Here is a 24666-nt window from a genome sequence, read left to right as displayed (position 1 = left end):
CGACAGAAGGCATCCCAGTTCACAGTGCCAGGCAGCACGTGCAAGAACTGCTGGACCGACAGCTATCTGCCCGCTGCAGGCTTGATGGCTTGTTCTTTCTTTCATGTTGTTCACAGCTATCACCTTTATGATAAGAGTACACTTCCCATTCTTCTGGTAGCCATATGTGCTTTCTGAGCCTTACAAAGAATTTTAACAAAATTCACTATGATATTTCATTTTGGGATAAGAAAGAATCAGGGTTTTCTTTTCTTTTTTTAAGAGGCTCATGTAACTTTTATAAATTTAAATAAATATGAGGGATAAATCCTTCATCACATCAATAAACTGCCCATATTACATATTGAAACTATTCAAAAAGAACAGGAGAAATCATATATCCTGATATTTCTCCCTCAAGAGAAACACATTACTCAACTCTTAATTTTAAAAGTATCCATTCAGTTGCCTCTGCTAAGTGCTAAGGACAAAGAAGTAAAAGACAGTTCATCCTGTAAAGGTGTATAAGGTATAATATGGGATAAATAAGTGGAACTATAATTATAATAAACTGTGATAAGATTAAGAATGTACTCAGCCCTAAAGAACAAAATAATGTCATTTGTAGGAAAAAGGATGCAGCTAGCTAATATTATCCTGAGATCACATCAGTCTAGAAAACTCAAGGGACATATATTTTCTCTCACATGTGAAGATAGAGAAAAAATGGAGGTGGGAAGAAGAGACTTCAGATACGTGAAGAAACAAGTAGAATAGCGAAGGGGGAAAGGAGAGGGGGAAAGGAGGTTTGAGGAAGGAACAGCAATGCTATGCTCATACTTGAACACATCGGCATCAACCTCACGAGACACTGCAGGGGTGGGGTGGCATCAGAAGGGAAACAAAAGTAATGCGAGCATATATAACTGCACCACTTCGGATCTCACTATGATGTCTAATTACAATGCACCAATAAAATCATACAGAGAATGTATCTGTTGTAATAGAAGAGTAATTCAAAGCAGTTAGACATAGAGAAGGTTACATGCCCTGAGACAAAGACACAAGTAAGAGTTAGCAAGGTTAAGGCAAGAAAGGGCAAACGAAAAAGAAATATGGAATGTAAAAATGAGCATCCAGGACAAATGAATGAAAAGGCTACTTGGGAAATTGGAACAGATTTGGTTTGGCAGAAAATATATAGAGAAAATAAAAATGAAAAGGTTATTTCATAAAAATTAAAGCAAAAATGCCAGGTGTGGTGGCGCACGCTTGTCATCCCCGCACTTGGGAGGCGGAGACAGGAGGATCGCGCAAGTTCGAAGCCAGACGCACTGGCGTAAGAGACCCTGTTTCAAAAATATAAAAAAAAAAAAATAGGTCTGGGAGTGTAGCCCGGAGATAGAAGGGCTTCCAGGAACCCAGTACCACCAAAAAAAAAAAAAAAAAAATTAAAGCAAAATACAGAGAACTATTAGCCAAAATAAATGTAGACGCACAAACTAATACAACTTCAAAAAATGAGAAGAAAATCTGATAGTGTAGAAATAAGAAAGAAACAAATCACCAAATAAACTAAATATTTCCCAAACCCTCTCAGTGACTGATAAAAAGAAGCAGAGGGTCAATAAGGATATAAAACACTGAACATGATCAACAAAATACACAACTGACATTTAAAAATAACAGCATGATGCATTACTTTTTGTTTTTGTAACTACATGGTTCTAAAACTAGTGTGCATTTTGACGGCATGGGGATCCTAGTAAATTGCAAATCCTGATTCAGCAGGTCTGGGCACAGGTCTGAAACTCTCCATTTCTGACAGGATCCTGAGCAACGTGAATTCCATTATCAGCTCTTGGGCCATAGCTGGAATAGCAAGTTACTGAAGAACTGTTGATTTTGTAATTATGAAAAAAGGGCTACTTTAAAAACTCTTTTTTTTACAATTCTATAAATTTAAATCTTCAACTTCCATTAATTTCTTCCCAAAATGAGAAAAAAGGTAATAATACAAGTGGGCCAGAAACATCAGAATCATCTATATTCTAGCTCAAAGGAAAGGAAACCAAAGGTATTTAAATAAGATTAAAGAAATAGATATTATAGAAAGTGGAAAAAATTGGACTTTGAGTAAATATTCTTGTCCTTCTTGGGTATATTTTCTCACCCTTCTTATGTTGGGCTTCACTATACAACTAGCTTTGTATCTGTTACCACATGGGCCCCTGTATCTGGAGTCCAGTATGGATGGACATGGAGCAGACTCAAATCCAAGCCATGGCCCTGACACCTGGATGGTCTTCAGCCTGGATCAGTCAATTAGCAGAGCTCAACCTAAATCAAATAACTGCATGCAGTAGGACTGCAAACCTATCAAGGCAATAATAAAAGCATTGTTGATACAAGCAAAGAGAGAAGAGAAGTAAAATTAAGTGCAAAGAAATAGCAAGGGAAAGAGCATGGCTTAATGCTAAGTGGTAAAAAAAAAAAGCATCATATTTTTAAGAAATAAAAGAAAATGTAGGACTTCTGGGAAGATGGTGACTGAGAAAAGTAGCATTTATGAGTCCCGCTAACAATCAATCTCTAAAAATCAGCACTTTTCATAGCCAGAAAACACCATCAGCAGAGAAATAAAAACTGTAAATACAAGGGACAGAGAAAAAGAAGACTAGAAGAAAAACCAGAAACCAGAAAAGAAACCAGCCCACTTTGTGGCAGCAGAGCCACGCCAGCAGCTACCTTGCCTCGCAGCACCAGGCTCCAGAGAAGAAAGGGACTCAGAACAGATGTGGAGAAGTGGGAACTCTAAGACATTGTTGGTGGGATTGCAAATTAGTGCAACCACTTTGGAAAACAGTGTGGAGAATCCTCAGATGAATGGGAAAAATCTACCATTTGATCCAGCAATACCACTTCTGGGTATCTACCCAAAAGAAAAGAAACTAAACTACCAAACTAATGCATGTGTATCTATGTTCATAGCTGCACAATTCACCATAGCCAAACTCTAGAACCAGCCAAGATGTCCATCAACAGATGAATGGATTACAAAATTGTGAGATATGTACACAATGGAATTTTACTCAGCCATTAAAAACAACTCAATTACATCATTTTCAGGGAAATGGATGGAACTGGAGGACATTATGCAAAGTGAGATTAGTCAGACACAAGAAATCAGATGCTTTCCCTAATATGTGAAAGCTAAGGAGAAATGGTCATAGGAGGAAATCTAGATGAAAAAGGAAATCCTATAGAGGAGCAAACAAGACAACCTAAATGAGGGGATGGGAGGAGAGAAGAAGGAAATTCTCTAGAACACACAATGTACTTAAACATATCGAAGTCAACCACTAAGCCAAGCATTGGAAGAAGGGATGGGGAGTGAATGGGGTAGGAATTGGGTAGGGGTTAAATCAGTGATGCGTACATGTATATACACACAAGTTTTTTACCCCAATATGATGTATGAATATATTGCACCAATAAAAAGTTAAAAAAGAAAGAAAATAATCATAATAACATATTGACAGGCAAATAACAGAATAGTGAGAGAACTAGGACTTAAATTATCTACATAATTAATAGTTATGCCTCCACAAGTATCCAATAGATACTCTTGATAAAATGAAAAGCAGACCCATTACCTGAAGATATTTGTAAATATGGTATTTGAAAATATCTAGTGTATTAATATATTCTATCAGAAAAATAAAAGCAAAATAACTTGATAATGGGTATTGATAATCAATGTTATTTCTTACCATTTACATATAAATCAGCCAAATCCAAATTTTACAAACTCCATAGGTAACTTCCCTATTTAAAAAGGGAGTATGGAATGGGGGGAGGGAAATTCACTAATGTACATGATGTACATTCACAAATATATCAAAGTCAATCAGTAAGCCAAATATGAGAAGGAGAGGAAGAGGAGGGAATGGGGTGGGAATTAGGTAAGGGCATGATGTGTGCATGAATGACTCTACCATACAGTACCCCATTAAGATGTATAACTACAATGCACTAATAAAAAATTAGAAAAAGAAGCCGAGCGTGATGGTGCACGCTTGTAATCCCCACACTTGGGAGGCAGAGACAGGAGGGTCACGCAGATTCAAAGCCAGCCGTGCATACTGGTTTAGGAGACCCTGTTTCCAAATAAAAATATAAAACAGGTCTGGGAGTGTAGCCCGGAGATAGAAGGGCTTCCAGGAACCCCAGAACCACCAAAAAAAATAGAAAAAGAAAAAAATGTAGTATTATGAAATTGAAGAGCCCAGAAAGAATTGTGACAAGAAATAAGACTAAAAATATGAATTGAACTAAATGGTATACCATCATATAAGCCACATTAAGCACCTTAAACTGATATTAGGGTTATTAGGTATAGTGTGTGTGTGTGTGTGTGTGTGTGTGTGTGTGTGTGTGTGTGAGAGAGAGAGAGAGAGAGAGAGAGAGAGAGAGAGAGAGAGAGAATGAACCCAGGGCATCCTACCTTCAAGCTATACTCCCAGCCCTATTTTATCTTGTATTTGAAAATAGTATAAGTTGTTGAGGGCCTCACAACTGAAACTGTGATTCTCCCAAGTATTGGAATTACAGGCATGAGCCATTATTCCTGGTTCTGAGATTTATTTGAATTAGGATTTAAGAAAAGGGTGTGGATTGAATCAACTTGTGTATATTTGATATTAACTCTTTAAATATATTATCATTTGGTTCCAAAAAAAATTTCCAGCCACTTTTCCTCTACTCTTTGTAACACATCCACCATCTCACACCAGCAAGTGTCTATCAGATACCCTGTTTACTAGTCATGAAATTGTTATTTGCTCCCTTACAAAAATTATTTAATCATTACTTTGGGAATTGACCCCTCTCATCTAAAATTCCATCATCCATGCATCATTTCCTTTATTAAGTACTTATTCATCCTTCAAAATCTTGCTCCAATATAACTCTTTCTAAAAACTCCTTGCTTCAGTGTCACCTCTATAACAGCCACAGAGGTAGAGATATAACCTAGACCCACCTACACATAAATATCATCACCCCTATGTCAGCCAAAGTGAATGGCTCAGGGGATATTTTATGATCTAAAGAAAACCAAAATATGTCCTTGGGACTCTACATAAAAATTTGAAGACTCTTTTCACATATCTTTCTGGGATAACTAAATTAGGATGCTATAAAACCTATCTGAGATAAAATATAATGAAGTCGATGTATACAGTGAAATAGAACCTAGGTACAGATAAGGAAAGATTACATTCATCAATTCAACAATTATTGATATAGCATAGTATAAAGAATATCAAGGGAGATTTTAAGTTAAATGGCCAGAGGCGAGGACATTGAATTCTTGAAGTTCCTACAGGCACTATTCCCAGATGCCTTGTTTTCTCAACTTACAATGTTGGTTTTGACTCTAAAACTAATTTAAAGTTTGACTTCTTTATCTGCAATGAAAAGAATCCTGACTAATATATTTTATGAACTACACAAGGATAGAGGCTACCTTGTACAATATTTTATTACCAAGACAAGTTTCCTACTTATGGTAGAAATAATAAATATCTGGTTGAAACTGTGGTGAAATTTGTATAAACATTCAGTGGATGTCATTTCTACAAGCGGCACATCTTTATATGAGCTTTTGATTGATGAAATAAAGATGAATAATAACAAACATTATCATGCTTTTTGCTCATTCTTTGTAGAAATTTACAAATAACGCTCCACAGTTAGGCTAGTAAATTTGATCCCACTAATAGAATTAGACCCAAGTTGGAGCAAGGTAAATAAATAAGTTGCCTATTTTCTTATATATCAATGAGAGCTTACTCTTACTTGCTGACTAGTTTATAAATGAGTTTGTTCAAATAAATATAAAATTATTATAACTGAAAATGCTCAAAAGAATATGATAAAAAAGTAAGGATTACAAAAATTATGAAAGTACTATTGCCATTATTTAAAGCATAATATATTCAAAATGTTGACTGATAAAAATATGTGATAAAAAATACTTTATTATAAAAACAATACTAAGTATTTAACAATTAAATTCCTCATACATCTTTTATGCCATAGTATGCAAGAAAAAATAACTAAATTATGAATAGCAGGATTGAAATAACATGAAGCATATTCTTCACCTGTACTTACAAAGTTGTGTACCTGTGTGTTAATTCTACTTAAGTAAATATGTGGATGAATTAAGTAAAAGCTATCATGAGGACTGGATATGAATTTTTAATCAGAAATAATATTTTGCTTGTTGGACTGCAGGTACAGTTTCATAAAAACAAAAGATTCATTTTTGGACAAAGATATTTGGATTTCATAATCTCATGGAGTTTTTTCAACAAGAGTTAGATTATTTGTACTTTCTTATTTCAGTCACTTTTCAAAATAACCAGTTCCATAAGGTATAGTTAGTAAATATTTATAAACAGTTTCACATATGAATTGTAAACTTTCTCATAATTCACAGCTTGCTGAAATCTGTACTGGTATCTGCTTGTGAAATCTAAAATATATAGATATGTCCACAACCTCACTGCTATTTATCCCCAAAGCACTGAGATGCTTAGATCCAAGCTACTAAATAAAAGAAGCAAATAAAAACGTAAACCCGTGTGTAGCAATAGTCCTCTCATTTAGTGAATAAACTTCTGGCTACTACATTTATTATATTTACTGGGTAGGATTTCCATGCCCTTCAATAATGGAGAAACAAAGGAATGGATTTATGTTCCTTATGAAAATAACTAATAAAACAGATAAAATATATTACAAACTGTTTTTTAAACATTGTATACCAAGCAAAACAGGGCAATGGTTATATCTGTAGGAAAAAATGAGGTAAGTTTTTACATGTCACAAATTATTACATTTTTGAGGTGACATCATGGGATGATGTATACAGGTGCAGCCTAGACTGTTCCCTCCCCTGAGAGGGGAGGGCTACAGGGAGACAAAGGTAACTACATTTCACAGAAAAAGAAACTGCAGATAATCGTGCTGCCCAGAGGGCTCCAGATGTTTGCCAAGGGACCCATTGAGCCTTCAATGGAATAAAGATTATCACATAGTGGTAAATAAACTAACAGAGGAAAGAACCATCTGAAAGGAATACAGGTGGAAGCCCTTAAAACTCACACAGTGGTGGGAGTTCATGGTCTACCAGTTAAAGAACATTGTAATTCATAATAGAGTACCCAGGAGGGCAGGGCCTCAGGAGTGGATTAACTAATGTTAATTCAAGAATAAATAAAAGAACAAATCACAGTTTCAACATTTCTTTCATGAACACATAAACTAAGAACACAAACCTAAAATATTTTCAGACAGAAAGAATATTCCAAACATATCCTAGAAATAAATCTGAATTTGTCAATAACCTACCACTAAACCTCAATAAAAATAAACCAAATGACACAAAGACAGCACAGATTAAGAAATCAGTTATGAGAGGTGATGGGTCTTAAAGAACTGTCAAATATTGCTAATCCTATATTAAATCTTTAATGAAAAATTAAGTTATATTTGGTATGTACTGAAGCAAAAATGAAATTACTAAAACACCAATAATAACTTCAAGTGGAGTATCTATCCTCAGTTAAAGGACAAAGTTAATCACTAAATTCAAATACCCTAGTTGTTTCAAGTTTTGCTGCAATGTTTTTAGAACAAAATATTCACTGAAAATTTTTAGTACATTCTTTGGTTGGTTAAATATTATTTATTTTGTAGGAGTATTTTCAGGGAGATGTTCATTATCACTGCCAATCATAGGTCAACTTTTATCGGGTCAACACATGTTTTAATACTGTTTAAATCAAGGAGTGTATATATATCATTATTTAAAGCAAAATAGTATTTTTTGGAATAAAAATATTCAATGGTCAGTAGAAAAAATATTTTCATACTCACCTGTATTTTAATAGGCCAGGAGAAGTTGCTAACATACACATAGAATGTAATGTTAGGATTGCTTCTAAAGTTAAATTTCTCATAGGAGAAACTATCTCTGTATTCCTTTATATTAGTCTTAGAAACTATAGGAGTTTCTTCCCCAGATATTGTTCCAGCTATAAGGTAAATAATAATAATAATTTAATAAGTTCATATTAGGAAGGGGAGAGCTTCATTAATCTGCAAACACATAATACACTTAATTTTTATAATTGCTCTTATAAAAACAATTATCAAAACACATTTATCTTATAATTTTGAGTTACAAAGAAGATATAACTTTGGCATATATTTATTAAAATAGATTTCATCTTATTACTTTTAAAATAGTACCCAAAATTAAATGCTGTATACTAGGCACTGGCTTCAAGACTTGATATTCTTCTCTAATTACAGTTCTACTCCAGAGAATTATCTTTATTTTTCAAATTGCAACCACAGCCTCAGAAACATTAAACTTGCCCCAAGTTTAAACTCCAAGAGGAGTTTACCTCTTTGGAATGCAGGCATATATGGTTCTAGAAATAACTCTTTCTACTTACTACTCCACAGAACTTTTCAAAATAAATCAGACCATATTTTCACATGTCACAACCCAATTAAAGTAAGGAAAAGAAATCAATTTATTTGTCTTACCACAAATTGAACTATCACTACTTTAAAAAATGGGAGGAGGCCATAATTTAAAACATGAGCTAAATGCTCAATTAGTTAACACATATTGGACACTCAGTATTTACTGAAGCTAACCGAATGGGGGAAAGCATTACCAAAAATCTTAACAAGACTTCCACTTTAATGAACAGTATAAACAATTAGAACAAATACACTGAGAAACTGTATTCATTTTAAATTGATATCCTATTTCAAAATTAGCTTATACGCTTCCTTAAAATATACATTCCAGGACCTTGTCTCCCATATAAGTATAAAAAAATAAGCATACAATTTCACAATTCAACATAAAGATTTTAACTTCAGTAATTTCAATTAATAATCTTTATTAAATAAGTTTAAAAAGTCATAGTTTGTATAGCTTCTTTAAAACCTCCTCTTAGCATTGAAGCTGATAAGAAGAAATTATTTCTAAGATTGAAAATAATAAGTTATTTTTATTAGTATACACAGAATAATTTCATTGTCTTATGCACATATTTGGTTTAATAATTAAATTATAATTTCAATATTGAATTAAAAAATAAAATATCAATCTCTTCAGTCATTAATGAAGTATTCTAGCAATTAAAATTAGAGCATTTTATAACATTGCCATTTAAAAAAGTTAAGTAGTGTGTATTTTTAGCCATCTAATTTTAGTTGAATAGTAGAGTTAACAAATATCGACACCTTATTCATGTTGCTACTAATTATTTTTATCAGTAACAATACAATGATTATTATATTTTGGATATGGAATACCCTCTTATTGAGCTCAATATATGAGCTCATATATTGGCTAAAATGTTCAGAAGTGCTACAACTGAATCATGAGGGTTATAATATTAATTGATAAATCCATTGATTGATTAATAGATTTATTGGATAATATAGGCAATAGGGTATGGCTGGAGGTCGGTCGGTCACTGGAGGTATGGCGTTGGGGATGGGGATTATATATGTCCCTGGCCCCTGTCTGCATGTTCCCTCAATCTCTCTTTGCTTCTCCTCCTCCTCCTCTTCTTCCTCCTTCTCCTCCTCCTCTTCTACCTCCTCCTCCTCCTTCTTCTTTTTTCTCTTTCTTTCTCTATCTCTCTCAATCGATTTCCACTGCCCTACTCTTAGCTCTACAGACATAACCTGATCTAAGATGGACTAAAACCTCTGTAACCTCTGGAACTGTGAGCAAATAAATATTCCTTCCTCAGAGTTGTGACTGTCAGGTATTTTGGGACATAGAAATGCTGACTGAAACAATGATTACACTATATATATTTTAACTTTTAGTTATTTACATATAGCATGCTAGAACAACTTCTATATAGGACATGTCAATATTATTTTACCTGTTGAGCCGACTGACCATGTAATGTTGAGATTAAAGTTGTTTGATGCATTAATTGAAATATCCAAATTTTTGTTTGACTACCAAGAAAGAAAATATTAAGGTTAAAAGTGTAAAGTACCAGATACACATGATTTAATCTACTGACTTAATTTTGTCCGTGCTGTATTCTCAAGCTTTATATCATATGTAAATTGTCAACTGAATAGGTGTATGTATGCCTCTACCATCTTGTACTCCATTAAGATGTATAACTACACTGCACCAATTTAAAAAATTTAAATAAAAGAAGTTCTTGTAAGCATTAAACAAAGTAATTCTTCCAAACAACATTGTTTTTGGTAAAATTGCTAGTAATGCTAATGTTACTGTTATGATTAGTTCTCATGACAAAGAATGTATTCATTTTAGTCTTCTTCATCTTCAACTCAACTCAGAGAACCAGAGGACTCATGGCTCATGCTCATCAAACTCTGAGAAAAGGTGATTTTTTTAAAACTATTAATGACATCGTTCAAAAATAATTGTTATTTTTATGAAAGTAAAACATTGTAGGAATAGTGTACCCAAGGAAGTATACATCCTTATTTTCTCTTGAAGTCACCTTTTCGTAATTTGTGTCCCTTATTCTAGGTGAGGTACATATGAGAATAACTGTTGTTTAAAAGGTCACAAAACCCAGGCATGGTGGTGCATGCTTGTAATCCCAGCATTTGGGAAGCTGAGAATGGAGGATCGCGGTTCGCGGACAGCCTCAGCTACTTTAGTGAGGCCCTCTGCAACTTAGTGAGACCCTGTTTCAGAATAAAGAATAAAAAATAGGGCATGGGGTATAGCTCAGTGGTCAAATGCCCCTGGGTTCCATTCCCAGACCCACAAATATAAAAAAATAAAAAAATAAAGGTCACAAAGAATTTTCAAGTGATACAAAAAACTAAAACTCTCTTGAATTTTTAGTTCATGCCTATAAATTTAGTTTAAGTTTAAGCATTATTGAAATATATAGTACCATAACTAATGCCCAATAAAAACTAAGTTTTATTTAATAAAAAAGCTCTACTGAAAGATGTGATACTCTTCTTGTCCAGAAAATGATCAAATCAGTCATTTAGAACACTGTTGGCGGGATGCCAGAGAGTCTGGCAAGATCATGATATACAGAAATCTATTCCAGAGCTTGTTCACCTGAAAGCGCTGACTAGGGGTGGTCCATAATGGATCAGAATTAGGTCTGTTGTCAAAAATGTAGGAAATGTATAAAAAATCAAGGCATCTACTTTATATTATTTTTTGGGATAAGTAGGAATCGTTAATCAATAGTTTAATATTCACTTTAGAGATATTTTTCCAGGTGAGTATATTTTTAATTAAATGGGATTACACAAAATGATATTATGAACATTCTTAGTGACATTTCTCAGGAGAGGTTAACATCAGAACATGCATCTGGGCAAAGGACCCCCGTGGACAAGGCAGCAGGAAGTCAATGCTGGGACATCTGACAGCTATGAGGGATTTCTGGACATGAAAGAAGGCAGGGTGGTAAAGAGAGCAGCAAACTAAAATTGTAGCTGATCCGGACATATGTGTATGACCCTATAGGTAACACTTGGGGAGGAATATTACTCAATTTTTAGTCAGATATCCCACTTGCATTAAATTTCTTAGATAACTGGAAGAAAAAAAAAAACCCGCAGATTTGGAATTACCATTAACAATCAAGAGGGCAATGATAAAGAATGAAATTCTGATAGATGCTATAACATGGTTGAACTTGGAAACATTATGTTCAATGAAATCATCCAGACACAAATGGTTAAATAATATGTGATTATGCTAATATGAGGTACCTAGAATAAAAAAATCATAGAGACAGGAAATGGAATAAACATACCAGAGTTGGAAAGGAGAGCAAGAATGCAGAGTAATTACATAGTAGATAAGAGTTTTTATTAGAGACAATGAAAAAGTTTTAAAGCTGGATAGTAGTGATGATTGTACAACATTATAAAAGCACTTAATGCTACTGAACTGCACACCTAAACAGTAATTAGAATAGTAATTTTATTTTACATATTTACCGTAATAAAAAGAAGTAATGATGACTGTATTTCTTTTTATAATTTTTTCTTTTTTTTTTTTTGTGTGTGTGTGTAAGTTACTGGGGATGGAACCCAGGGGCATTCTACCTCTGAGCTACACCCCCAGCCCTATTTTTTATTCTTTATTTTTTGAAACAGTCTCACCGAGTTGCAAGGGCCTCACTAAGTAGCTGAGGCTGTCCACGAACCCAGATCCTCCTGTCTCAGCCTCCCAAATGCTGGGAATACAAGTGTGCACCATCAAGCCTGGCTTTTTTAGTTTTATTGGTGCATTATAGTTTCTCATCAAAATGTAGTTCACAGTGATAGTGACGTACATGCCCAAAGCACTTGCGAGATTGTTCCCTGGCTCCTACCCTACTTCTCCTTCCCCATACAAGGTATTGAGATGGACACTGGTATCTCCCATATGCACATAATATCAATGGAAGTGTTTCTTTCACTACCTCTCCCCTCTCTCCAGCCCCTCCCCGAAACCACCTCCCTCACTCCACTGGTATTTCTCCTCCATTATCTAAGGCCTCTCTTATCTCCCAATTACTTTCTAGCTTCTACATATGAGAGAAAACACATGATGCTTCATTTTCTGTGACTAGCTAATCTCAACATAATGTTCTCCAAGTCCACTCACTTTCCGGCAAATGACATAATTCTGCTCTTCTCTATTGATGAGTAGAATTTCATTGTATATCTCGTAATTTTGTAATCCATTCATCTGTTGATGGATACCTGGGTTGGTTTCATAATTTTGGATATTATGAAGTGCTGCTATAAACGTGGATATACAGGTATTATATTCTGACGTTAGACCCTTTGTAAAGATACCCAGGGGTGGTATAGCTGAATCATATGGTGGATCCATTCCCAGTTTTTTTTGAGGAATCTCCACACTGATTTCCATAGTAGCTATACTAATTTGCAGTCCCACCAATAGAGCAGAAGAGTTACTATTTCCCCACAGCCTTGTCAGTATTTTTTGTTGTTTAACTTCATGATAATTGTCATTCCAATTAAGGTTAGATGGAATCTCAGTAGAGTTTTAATTTGCATCTCTGGCCAATACATATAATACATTTCTAAATACTTTCTTATTTGGACTGATAAATATAGTTGCTGACATTATTACTATGTCTTTGTAGAAAAAGATAATAAGTAAAGAGAGAGTTATATGTGAAAGTAAGTATCTTTAAAATTCTTATTTAAAAGTTTAACATTAAAAGTACTCCCAAGAATACAGTCACTCCTTAAAACCTAGGGAATAGAAGTAACATAGAACAAACTCTTTTATTGACGGTAGACAGATGCTTTTTTAATATAAAAAGAAAAAACTATTTAAATTACCATTTTCAGAAGTCAAATATTTCAAGAGATAAGAAGCTAGAATATTTCAATATATATTTAGATGTTTTATCTGTTTGAAAACTAATAAAATATATGAATTTAATAATGTGGATCAATAAATAACAATGCATATATTTAACATAAGCCCTTCATTTTGAATTATTTTTAGTTTTAAAAAATATAAAATTTTATACAAATAAACTATGCTTGATACTCCTATTCTTGAGCCTTTTAATTTATAAAATCTCAGATGATTAATAATATATGTGCATTATTTCTAGAAAATCTTAGAACTTTTTGTAGGTGTTAATGACAAACTTTAAAATTAATCTCTTACATTTAAACTTCAAAAGCTTATAAACATAGATCACTGTTGTAAATCCATATTTTTATAGCTCAGATAAATCAGTGGATTTAGAAAATGACAATGAAAACCTACTACTTTATAGGTATAAAAGAGAAAATTTGCTTATTACAGCATGCTTTGAATTTAAGGGTTCTATTCTTAAACAAGAATACTCTGAATTGAGTGTATAATTATGAGCATAAATTCTGCAATAAAACAACATACAGATATATGTAATTTAAATTATCAAAATGTTTTCAATTTCCAAAATATAAAACTCACAAATTATCTGAATCACAAGGATAAGTCAGCTGAATCAAATGAAAAAAATTAACAGGATTAGTCTTTTTTATAAATGCCCTACAAGGTGATAATTCTGAGAAAAAGTAAAATCATAATGAAAGGTGACAGAAAGCTATATCCCTTGACACTAGAATAATGATATTATAAAAGCTAGCCTTTACTCACCTGTTCTGGGTTTGCTATGAAGTTTATGGCAGTATGGTGGCGATCATCTTCCTGTAATAAGCTGAAGGTGAACTGATAGTCAATCAAAAGGCTATCTATAGGGGAAAAAAAGCAGAATCCTGATATTTAAAAACTGCCGGAAAAAAGCTAGATGAAAACATATTGCACACCCGTGCCAGAAATTACCATTAAAGATTAGTGGCCTATTCGAGACTAGCAAAATACCAATCTTTTCTCAAGCAACAAAAAAACATTAAAATTACTTAAAATTTTACTTTGTACAGTAAATATGTACATATTATAATAATAATAATAATAATGAGGTAACCATAAAAATTGTATTTTTATTCTTTCTGTTATGGTAAAAGTAATATACAAATACTTCAGACATAATGGAAACTATATAAAAGTAAGAAAATAAAATAAAAGCCATCCACAATTACATTATTACTAGAGAAATACAGAATTAACATTTTGGTGCATTTTATCCCAATAAAAATGCTATGGATAACAGGGCATGGTGATGCATGCTTGTAATCCCAGCATTCGGGAGGCTGTGACCTGGAGGATCGCGGTTCACGGACAGCCTCAGCTACTTAGTGAGGCCCTCTGCAACTCAGTGAGACCCGGTTTCAAAATAAAGAATAAAAAATAGGGCAGGGGGTGTAGCTCTCAGAGGTCGAATGTCCCTGGGTTCCATCCCCAGACCCGGAAAAAAAAAGCTACAGATGTAAAGATAGACCTTTTGGTATCTAGCTTTCATAAAATCAAAATTGTCTGCAAACATGAATTTAGTAGCTAATATTTTACTATATAGTACAATGCACTTGTTTGTTCATCTGTTGTGATCATTGCTACTTTTAGCAATTTTTAAATGATTCTGTGATAAACATAATTCTACAGTTGTGTCCTATGTTAAGCACATAAATAAAAGATATTCAGGGGAAAGAAGACTTAATTTTGTACATTCATAATGCTAAAACCAAGATAAAGAATTTAACTGAGATAGGTCATAGGTGATTTCACATGTTATCCAAGGATGAAGTGCAGCTCATAATGTTAAACTGCTACCATTATAAAAAACGTTTCAAAACATTTTAAATATCTTTTCCTGTGAATTCGGCCCGTACCATAAACATGACCCATTAGATTCATGGCAAAGCCTTCAAACATGATTTCAGTCTTCTACATTTACACGTATCCTTCATGTTATGCCCTCAACCATAATGAAAATATTAATTTAAAAAGTAAAGATTGCTATAACTAGATCTATTCTTAATATTATCAAAGCATCATTATCCATGTTGTTTATTTATATACTTTTTAAGACCAACCTAATATATTTCTAGTATATTTCAACATTTAGTTGAAAGTATGAGGCAACATTTTTAAAGAATTTATAGCCATCCTTACATCTCACCATGAGAACTATATTCTATGACAAAAATTTTTATTTTTATCTCCCTCTCTCCTCTCTTCTCCTCCCTCTCTCTCTCCCTCCTCCCTCTTTCTCTCCTCCCTCTCTCCTCTCTCTCTCTCTCTCTTGCTCTCTCTCTCCTCTCTCTCCCCTTTTCCCTCTCCTTCTCCCTCTCTCTTCTTCCTCTATCTCTTCTCTCTCTCTCCTCCCTCTATCCCTTCTCCCTCTTTTCTCTCCTCCTCTCTCCCCTCTCCCCTCTCCCCTCTCCCCTCTCCCCTCTCCCCTCTCCCCTCTCCCCTCTCCCCTCTCCTCTCTCTCTCTCCTCTCTCTCTCTCTCTCTCTCTCTCTCTCTCTCTCTCTCTCTCTCTCTCTCTCACCTTTTTGCTCTCTCTTTGTTCCTTGCCATCATTCCCTAAGGGCCTGCATCCCCAGCTCCTGCTTATCAGCCAACATAAAATGAATCACATATTATGGGCTGAATCTCAGGTATGTAAGCAAATAAATTTCCCTCTAAGTTGTGGTCATCAGGTATATAGGGTCACAGCAGTGAGGATGCTGGTTAAAACATCATGCACGAGCCAGGCGTGGTGGCGCACACTTGTAATCACCGCACTTGGGAGGCAGAGACAGGAGAATCACGCAAGTTCGAAGCCAGCCTCTCTGTCTTAAAAGACCCAGTTTCCAAATAAAAAATATATTTAAAAAATAGGTCTGGGAGTGTAGCCCAGAGGTAGAAAGGTTTCCAGTAACCACAGTACCACCACCACCAAAAAAAAAATAATAATAATAAATCAGGCAAGAGAGAAATTGCTGCCAGGGTAAAGAGTACACTTGGAATTTTGAGGAGGAACATTTAAAGATCTGTGGAAAAAATATGTACAAAATCCTTAAAGCAAGAACAAATTTTAACTGTGATTTTCAGAGAGGATGTGGTGCTAATGCAGGAAAGAGGTGATGGTGGCCATGGAATAGTGGTGGAGATCAGAAAAAGGAGTCAGATAAAGGGAATGTACTTAGAAGGTAAAGCAAACAGAGTTAGCAGGATAGATGAATATAGTCTCTGAGAGAAAGAAAAATGAAAGTTTTTTTAAAGTTTTATTTCTTATCCAAGATGAAGCAAAAAAAAAAAATCCCCATTAATTGAGAATGGAAACAGGTTTTATTGTGGTGGGAATTCAGGAAAAAATTAAGAGCCTAGCTTTGAAGATGTTAAATTGAATGTCCAGTCAAGGTCAGAAAAACAACCAGTAGTAGATAATTTGTAAGTCAGCATAATTTAAATGTGATTTCAAATATGAAAGCCAAGAAACCACCATTATAGATACAGGAGGGACAAAGGAATGAGTGGTGAGGGATACCAGTGTTAAATAATCAGCTCAAAGGAGACTGAGAAGGAGAACCCAGAAGAAGGGAAGAAATCCAGAATTTATTGTTATAAAAAGCAAGCAAATACGGTACTTAAAAGAAAGAACACTGACCACCGTGGTTAAACACAATCGACAGGGGTTCAGAAGTATACTGTCGGGTGGTACTGGGGATTCAACCCAGGGGGTCCACCCCTGAGCTAGGCCCCACCTCTGTTTTACTGGACTCATTTTTTGTTATTTTTTTTAAGCAGGCTGTCAGTAAGTTGCTAAGGGTCTTGCTAAGTTGCTGAGGCTGACACTGAACATACACTCCTCCTGTCTCAGCCTCCCAAGATCTAAGAACACAGGCTGAGCAGAAGTACTCTTGAGCAAAGATAATATTTCTTTAGAATGAGAGGAAATATCACTAAGCAAGCATTTCAAAACAATTTCACAAATCTGTCTCACAATCATTAATTTTTTTTGAGATTATGATAATTAATTATTTTTAAAATCATTGGTAGATTTAAGAAATCCGAGGTAAAAAGGCACAGGTGCATGCAATTAAAGGAGAATTAAAGTATATAGATTAAAGTATGTAGATATCACACAGAAAATATAAAAATCAATTCTACTCAAATATTAAAAGTAAAACTGCAGTTTTTAGGAAAAAGATATCTTTTAAACCTAAAAAGTTCTTAAAATACAAGTCATAATAATTGAGAAAATTTAAAACATCTGCATAATATGCACTTTAATAAAGTTTCAAAATCAAGCCACTAAGAGAATATTTGTTAAACCAATAAATAATTAGTATTCCAAATATATTAAGTAAAAGCTCCTACAAATAATAAGAAAAGTGCTTTTACTATGAAAAACACAAGTTACAAAATTAGAAGGCAAAGGTTATTAACAACTATTCAAAGAAAAAAACAAGAAAATAAACATATAAAATTTTATTTCCAACAGACATAAGGAAATGAAAGTAAAGTATAAAAAGAAGACAGTATTTTGCCGGGCGTGGTGGCGCACGCTTGTAATCCCCCCGCTTGGGAGGTAGAGACAGGAGGACTGGGCAGGTTCGAAGCCAGCCGCGCGCACTGGCTTAAGAGACCCTGTTTCCAAATAAAAATGTAAAAATAGGTCTGGGAGTGTAGCCCAGAGGTAGCAGGGCTTCCAGGAACCCCAGTACCACCAAAAAAAAAAAAAAAAAAAAAAGAAGACAGTATTTTAAAATCATCAGGCTAGCAAATATTAAAAAGCCTAAAAATACAAATATTGGTGAGGAAGTAGAAAGAAAGAAAATAGGGCATAAATTTGATATATCTCATAGAGCCATTTAGAAATATCTAATAAATCTATAATTACACTTCTATTTTATATTCTGGCTGAAGAAGGAGTATATGACAAATGTATAATAATTTAATTTCTAACTATAAAATGTTGATACACCTAGATGTCCATCAAGAGAAGAGTAAAACACATTTTGGTATACTGCTACAAATAATTAAACTAAATACACTATAGAGTTTCATGTATTGGCATGGATGACTCTCAAATATGCTGGACATAAAAGCAGTTTCCAGGATTCACAGAGTATGATACCATTTAAATATATTTTAAGGTACATGATCAGTTATATATTTTATGGATGATTGAGTGCCCCCTTTTCATTCTTCCTCCCCATTTTTCCTTCTCTCTCTTTCTCTCTCCCACTCCCTCTCCCTCTCTCTCTCTCCCTCTCTGTCTCTCTCTGTCTCTCTCTTGTTATGATATATCAAGAAGGCCCTGCAAAGATATAGCCCCTTGATCTTGGACTTCTAGCCTCCAGAAATTTAAGCAAAATAAACTTCTATTGTTTATAATTTACTCCGTATGTGGCATTCTGTTATAGTAGCAAGTAATGGACCAAGACATATTGCAAATCAATGAAGTAAGCATTAACCAAGTAAAGACAAAATACAGTGTGATGGTGATCTCTAAAAATGCATGATAACTTCCAACTTTATTTGCAACATTTATTTTCTTTATAAAAATTTGGAGTCTGAAAAAAAGCCTTCAGAGAGAAAATTGTTTCCAGCTATGCCTCTGATAGGAGATAGAAACCCTAAAAAAAAACCACTGAAAAATAAACAATCAATAATTGGACAACTGACAAGAAACTGAAATTACTAGAGATGATAATAGGTTCAACACTCAAACATATAGACACAGGTAGAAACTTCCTTAGTAAGACCCCAATGCTCAGGAAATTAAAACAAGAAGTAATAAATAGGATGATATTAAACTAAAGTTTCTGCTACAAAGGAAATCATCAAGCATCTACAAAGAGAGCCTATGAAATGGAAGAATTATCTTTTGCCAGTTATATTTCTGATAGAGGACTAATATCTAAAATATACAAAGTACTTTAAAGACTTAACACTAAAAAAGTAATAACCCAACTGAGAAATGAGTAATTGAACTAAGTAGAAACTTCAAGAAAGAATTATAAATGGCCAACAAATACATGGGAAAATGTTCAACATATCTAGCAATCAGGGAGATGCAAATCAAAACTACACTGAGATTCCACCTAACCCCAATTGGAATGGCAATCATCAAAAAGTCAAACAACAATAAATGTTGGCAAAGATGTGGGGAAAAGGGAACTCTTCTACTCTGTGGGTGGAACTTTGAATTAGTACAGCCACTATGGAGAGCAGTGAGGAGATTTCTCAGAAAACTCGGAGTAGATCCACTATATCATCCAGCTATACCACTCCTGGGTATTTTTCCAAGAGAATGAAATCAAAATATTATAGTAATACATGCATATCCAGGTTTATAACAGTATAATTCATAATAACCAAATTATGGAGCCAACCCAGATGTCCATCAACAGAAGAATGAATTACAAAATTATGGGATATACAGACCATGAAATTCCATTAAGCAATAAAAAAGAACAAAAGGAAAGTGGATGAACATTATGTTAAGTGGGATTATCCAGACAGGAAAGTGAAGGATCATGTGTTTTCTCTCATATGCAGAAGCTAGGGAGTAATTTGGAGATAAGAGGGGCTTTAGATAATGAGAAACTCCAGTGCACCAAGGAGGGTGGTTTTGGGGAGGGGTGCAGAGAGGTAGAATAAATAAAACAGACACTGCGACCGATATTATATACACATGTGAGAAAACCAATGCCAATCTCAGTATCTTGTCTGGCGAAGGGGGAAGTGGGGAGGGAGCAGAGGAAAACACAGCAAGTGCTGTGCACATGAACATCCTATCACTTGAACTACATTATGATGTGAGGCTATAATGTACCAATAAACGTATTAAAAATGAACCACTGAACAGAATATATACTTCTCAAAAGAAGGAACAGAAATGGCCAATAAATATATGAAAAAAATGTTCACGATCATTAGCAATCGGAAAATGCAAATCAAAACTACAGCGACTCCATTTAATTGACTTAGAATAGCTATCATTAAAAACACAAATAATAATAAATGTTGGCGATGATGTGATGAATTGGCACTCTTACACAAGATTGGTTGAATTACAAATCACTACAACCATTTTGGAGATCAGTATAGAGTTTTCTCAAAAAAAAACTAAGACTGGTACCACCATATAACCTCTGTACCTTTACAAAAGAATTTATGATAGAATACTATAGATATATATGCATATCCATGGTTATAGTGGCATAGTTCACAACGGCCAAATTATGGAACCAACCTAGTTGTCCATCAACAGACAAATGGATATAGAAAATGTGGTATACACACAATGGAATTTTATTCAACATAAGAAAGGATAAAATTATATCATTTGCAGGAAAATGGATGAAACTCCAGAACAATATGCTAAATGAGATCAGCCAGTCTCAGAAATTCAAGGGTCATATGTTTTTTCTCATCTGTAAAAGCTAGGAAACAAAGAAGACTTCAAATAAATGAGGAGACCAGTAGAATAATGGAATGAAGTTGGGGGAGGGAGGTGGCCATTGGAGCACTTTCTCTCTGTCCCTTTTTTCTTGAGTCCCGACCCCGTGGTGAGCTGAGCAGTCTGCTCCATCTCTCCCTCACTGATTCCTGTCGCCATGCCATGAGCTCTGCAGATGCGACCCAGACTAACATGAACTGAAATAACCAGAGCTGCAATCAAAGAATTTCTCTCCCCCTGAGATGTCTATGTCAGGCCTTTGGGTCACAGTGGTGCAACTGATGACTAGTACAGCCTTTTTATCAGTAGAGAACTAGAGAGAGGTACATGGCTTTTGAATATTGAGTTTATATCCAAACATCAAAACTCTGATTATTCCTGATGATAATCAGATTATTCCTGATAATTATTCAAGATAAAACTCTGATTCTAATTTTTCTGTGGGTATTGGGTTTTCTATGAAAACAATAATATTTACAAAGTAAATACAAATTCATATCTTTTTAATCTATATATAATAATTCCTATTTCTATCTAACACATTCTTCAAGTCTTTGAAACTTTTTCTAAATATTGTCTGCTTAATCTATTAAAACTCTGAAGTTATGTTGAATCTTTTATTATAGTTTAATCAATTTTACTCTGCCTATTAAGTATACTTTATTAGTTGCATATATTCAAATATAAAAATAAGATAAAATATTCATTCTAAAGCATACAGACTTGTGATGCTTTGGCCTATAAAGAAAATTGTTTTTGGTTTAAGGACCTTAAAAAGGGATAGATAAATTCAGAATGTGCACCAAGAAATAGATTAAGAGATATAAAGGTGGGGGTAAAAAAGCACCTCGGTGAATTATTGTTTTTTAAAAAAAAAAATATGACAAGGACCAAAGAAAAATGCATATCCAAAATAACCTAGAATGAAAATTCTAAAGAATACCAAAACAATATGATGTTGTAGAAGAATCTAAAGAATATGAGAGGATATTAAAGTGCTTATCATATTAATAGAGATACAAATACCTTTTCTTCCAAAAAGATATGAGAGGCTTTTTAACAATACATACAAGTGGACAAGCTGAGATTAGAATTTAAATGCAAAAGTAGGCTCAAATATATCAAAAATAACTCTACTATCAAATGGATTCAACTCACCATTAGGCACAAAAGTGGACAGGTTGGAAAAACACAATATTAAGATATATTCTACTTTTAAGAAATATATGTATAGAGAACGGACACAGCATGGAATGTTGAAGTCATCAGGCAAATACTAATGGAAAGAGACCAGTGTAATTATAATCATATTAATTAAAATATACTTTGAGCCAAGCGTGGTGGTCCACGCTCGTAATCCCAGCATTTGGGAAGCTGAGAAAGGAGGATCGTGGTTCGTGGACAGCCTCAGCTACTTAGTGAGGTCCTTCGCAACTCAGTGAGACCCTGTATCAAAATAAAGAATGAAAAATAGGGCTGGAGTGTAGCTCAAAGGTAAAATGCCCCTGGGTTCCATCCCTAGTACCGTAATACATACATATATATATATATACACACACACACACATATATATATACACATATATACATATATATGTAATACATACATATATGTAATATATGTATATATAATATATATTAAATTATATATTTGAAACAAAAGAATGTGTTATTAAACATCAATATAATTAACCCACGAAATTTTTATGATATTGTTTAACAAAGAGTTGCAAAAACTAAACACAAAATCTTCAATAGCTTTCGTTGCACAACGGGAACCTCATATAAAATAAAAATGCATATCAAATCCCACTCTATATACAACAGTTCTTCTCCTGCCAAATAGAAAAACCACAAAGATAAACTAAATTTGACCTTAATCTAAAAAAACTATAAAATCTACTTTTGGTAATAAAAATATTAACTATAAATGGTAAATTAAGTGCTACGAGGAACTTAAATTCTAGGACTTCATGTGTGTATATGTGTGCATACACATTATTTTCAGATTATTCTTTAAAATTAATACAACTCCAGTCAGCAATCCATTCAGAAGTATATATACAACAGAAAAGTAAAAATAAAAAATAAAATTAAAAAAAACAAAGTGCATGTTATTGGAGTTTGCACTGTAGATGAAATAAAAAGTTCATCTATGAGACATTTTAAGAGTACTCTGCTATGAAGATAGTTACCAAGTAATGTTAAAAAGAAAACAGTGTTATAAATTACAGCCCACAGCTCACTTTTATAAATGAAGCAGATGGAACCCAGCCACACTCACCCACCTGCACATGGCACAGGGCTGTTTTTCTGCTACCTACAGAGCTGAGTGGTCCTGGCAGAGATCATCTGGCATGCTAGGCCTAAAATATCTATTTTCTGAACCTTCACAGGTAACACTAATATAGTCTCTATGATAGGGTGAGGAAGAGAATATTTTAGATAGAACACACAGATGAAAATAACACGAGTTCAAAAATGCAAGAGAGCCAGTCACCTAAGACATGAGTGGAGTAAATTCCTGATAAGAGCCAGATCCAAGATAAGGATCAGGTTGCCCTCTTTGGGGAAAACACAAAATTCCATTGTACTAAATATGATATTTGGAAAGTTATAAGAAATTCAGAAAGTAGAGTTATATCATGGAAAACCTTGGAATGGTATTAAGCTGGGGAGTGAAATGGACTAATATACATTTTTTTAAAATGCCGCTTCAGTGGCAGAGTGAAGATAATCTGTAAGGAATAAAAACTGAAAATGAAAAAAAAAAACTACTCAGGAAGCTTCTTAAAATGGGCCAAACCAGAAATGATGGGGCCTCAGACAGGGTGGGAGGAGTAGGATAGACAAGTTTAAACCTTTGAGATGTATTTTGCAGATAAAGACAAGAGGACTTAAATATCGCTGGGGCAGAGTGAGGTGGGATTAAAGGAGACTCCTAGGTTTTGAACTCAAGAGATTGGAATCCATGGATCAATGCTGCCATACCTTTGGGCGAAATATCTGGAACATAGAAGCTGCTGTACAGGACCGACTAAATGAACATGAAGGTAGGACCAGTGTTTTCAACCCACCTCCATCCCAACCCCTACAAGTTAATACAACTGATCACTAGATCTATGTGTATGTTGTTTCAAGACCACAGCCAAGGGTGCTGCTTTGAAGGGGTTACCACTTGATAATGCTTCCACTCTGGTTTACTTATTATAAGATACTTGATATATTTAGGTTTGCTTTTTGTTTTATACGGCCTGACCCTAGCAGCTGGGTCACTGACCCTGTTAGGGATACTGTTTAATTTATACACTCTTTCGAAGAGAAATATGGGAAGGCACATCCTGGCTCTTTACCAGGAAACGACGTACAGCCAGGTACTAAGGGACTCCAAGCAGGAGCTTGGCTTTCTTTTGGTTTATCTTCAGGGAGATGACCACCAGGACTCTAATGAGTTCCGTTGCAATCCACTCTGTGCACCTGAAGTTATTTCACTAATAAACACTCGGATGCTCTCCTGGGCATGCTCTACAAACATGCCTAAGGACTCCAGGGTCTCAGAGGCTTTCTGAGAGAGCATCTAGCCTTTCCTGGTCACAACTATGCTCTCACAATTATGGGATGCCTGGAAGGCTTCATTCAACCTGACGACATCATCAGCAAGCTCACTTTTATCATGGACCTGGTTTCAGAACGTTTGCCTTGAAAGGTAAGAAAGGAACAGACCCAGGTACTGAGGCA

At 34.4% G+C, this 24666-nt stretch overlaps 1 protein-coding gene across 1 annotated transcript in view; it reads right to left on the bottom strand.

The window, feature by feature from the left end:
- The window catches only part of ATRNL1 (attractin like 1), a gene marked incomplete at both ends in the record, with an annotated part of 644309 nt that overhangs the window by 405407 nt on the left and 214236 nt on the right, over positions 1-24666 (bottom strand). The window contains 3 exons of the mRNA XM_080694289.1: positions 7930-8087; positions 9975-10053; positions 14231-14325. Coding sequence (XP_080550415.1) covers positions 7930-8087; positions 9975-10053; positions 14231-14325 — 332 coding nt within the window. The remainder of the gene's footprint in view (positions 1-7929; positions 8088-9974; positions 10054-14230; positions 14326-24666) is intronic.

The sequence above is a fragment of the Muscardinus avellanarius genome, assembly GCF_963383645.1.
Source record: "Muscardinus avellanarius genome assembly, chromosome: 4".
Taxonomy (NCBI): domain Eukaryota; kingdom Metazoa; phylum Chordata; class Mammalia; order Rodentia; family Gliridae; genus Muscardinus; species Muscardinus avellanarius.
The sequence above is the reverse complement of the archived record's forward strand: the minus strand, read 5'-3'. Positions and strand labels throughout refer to the sequence as shown.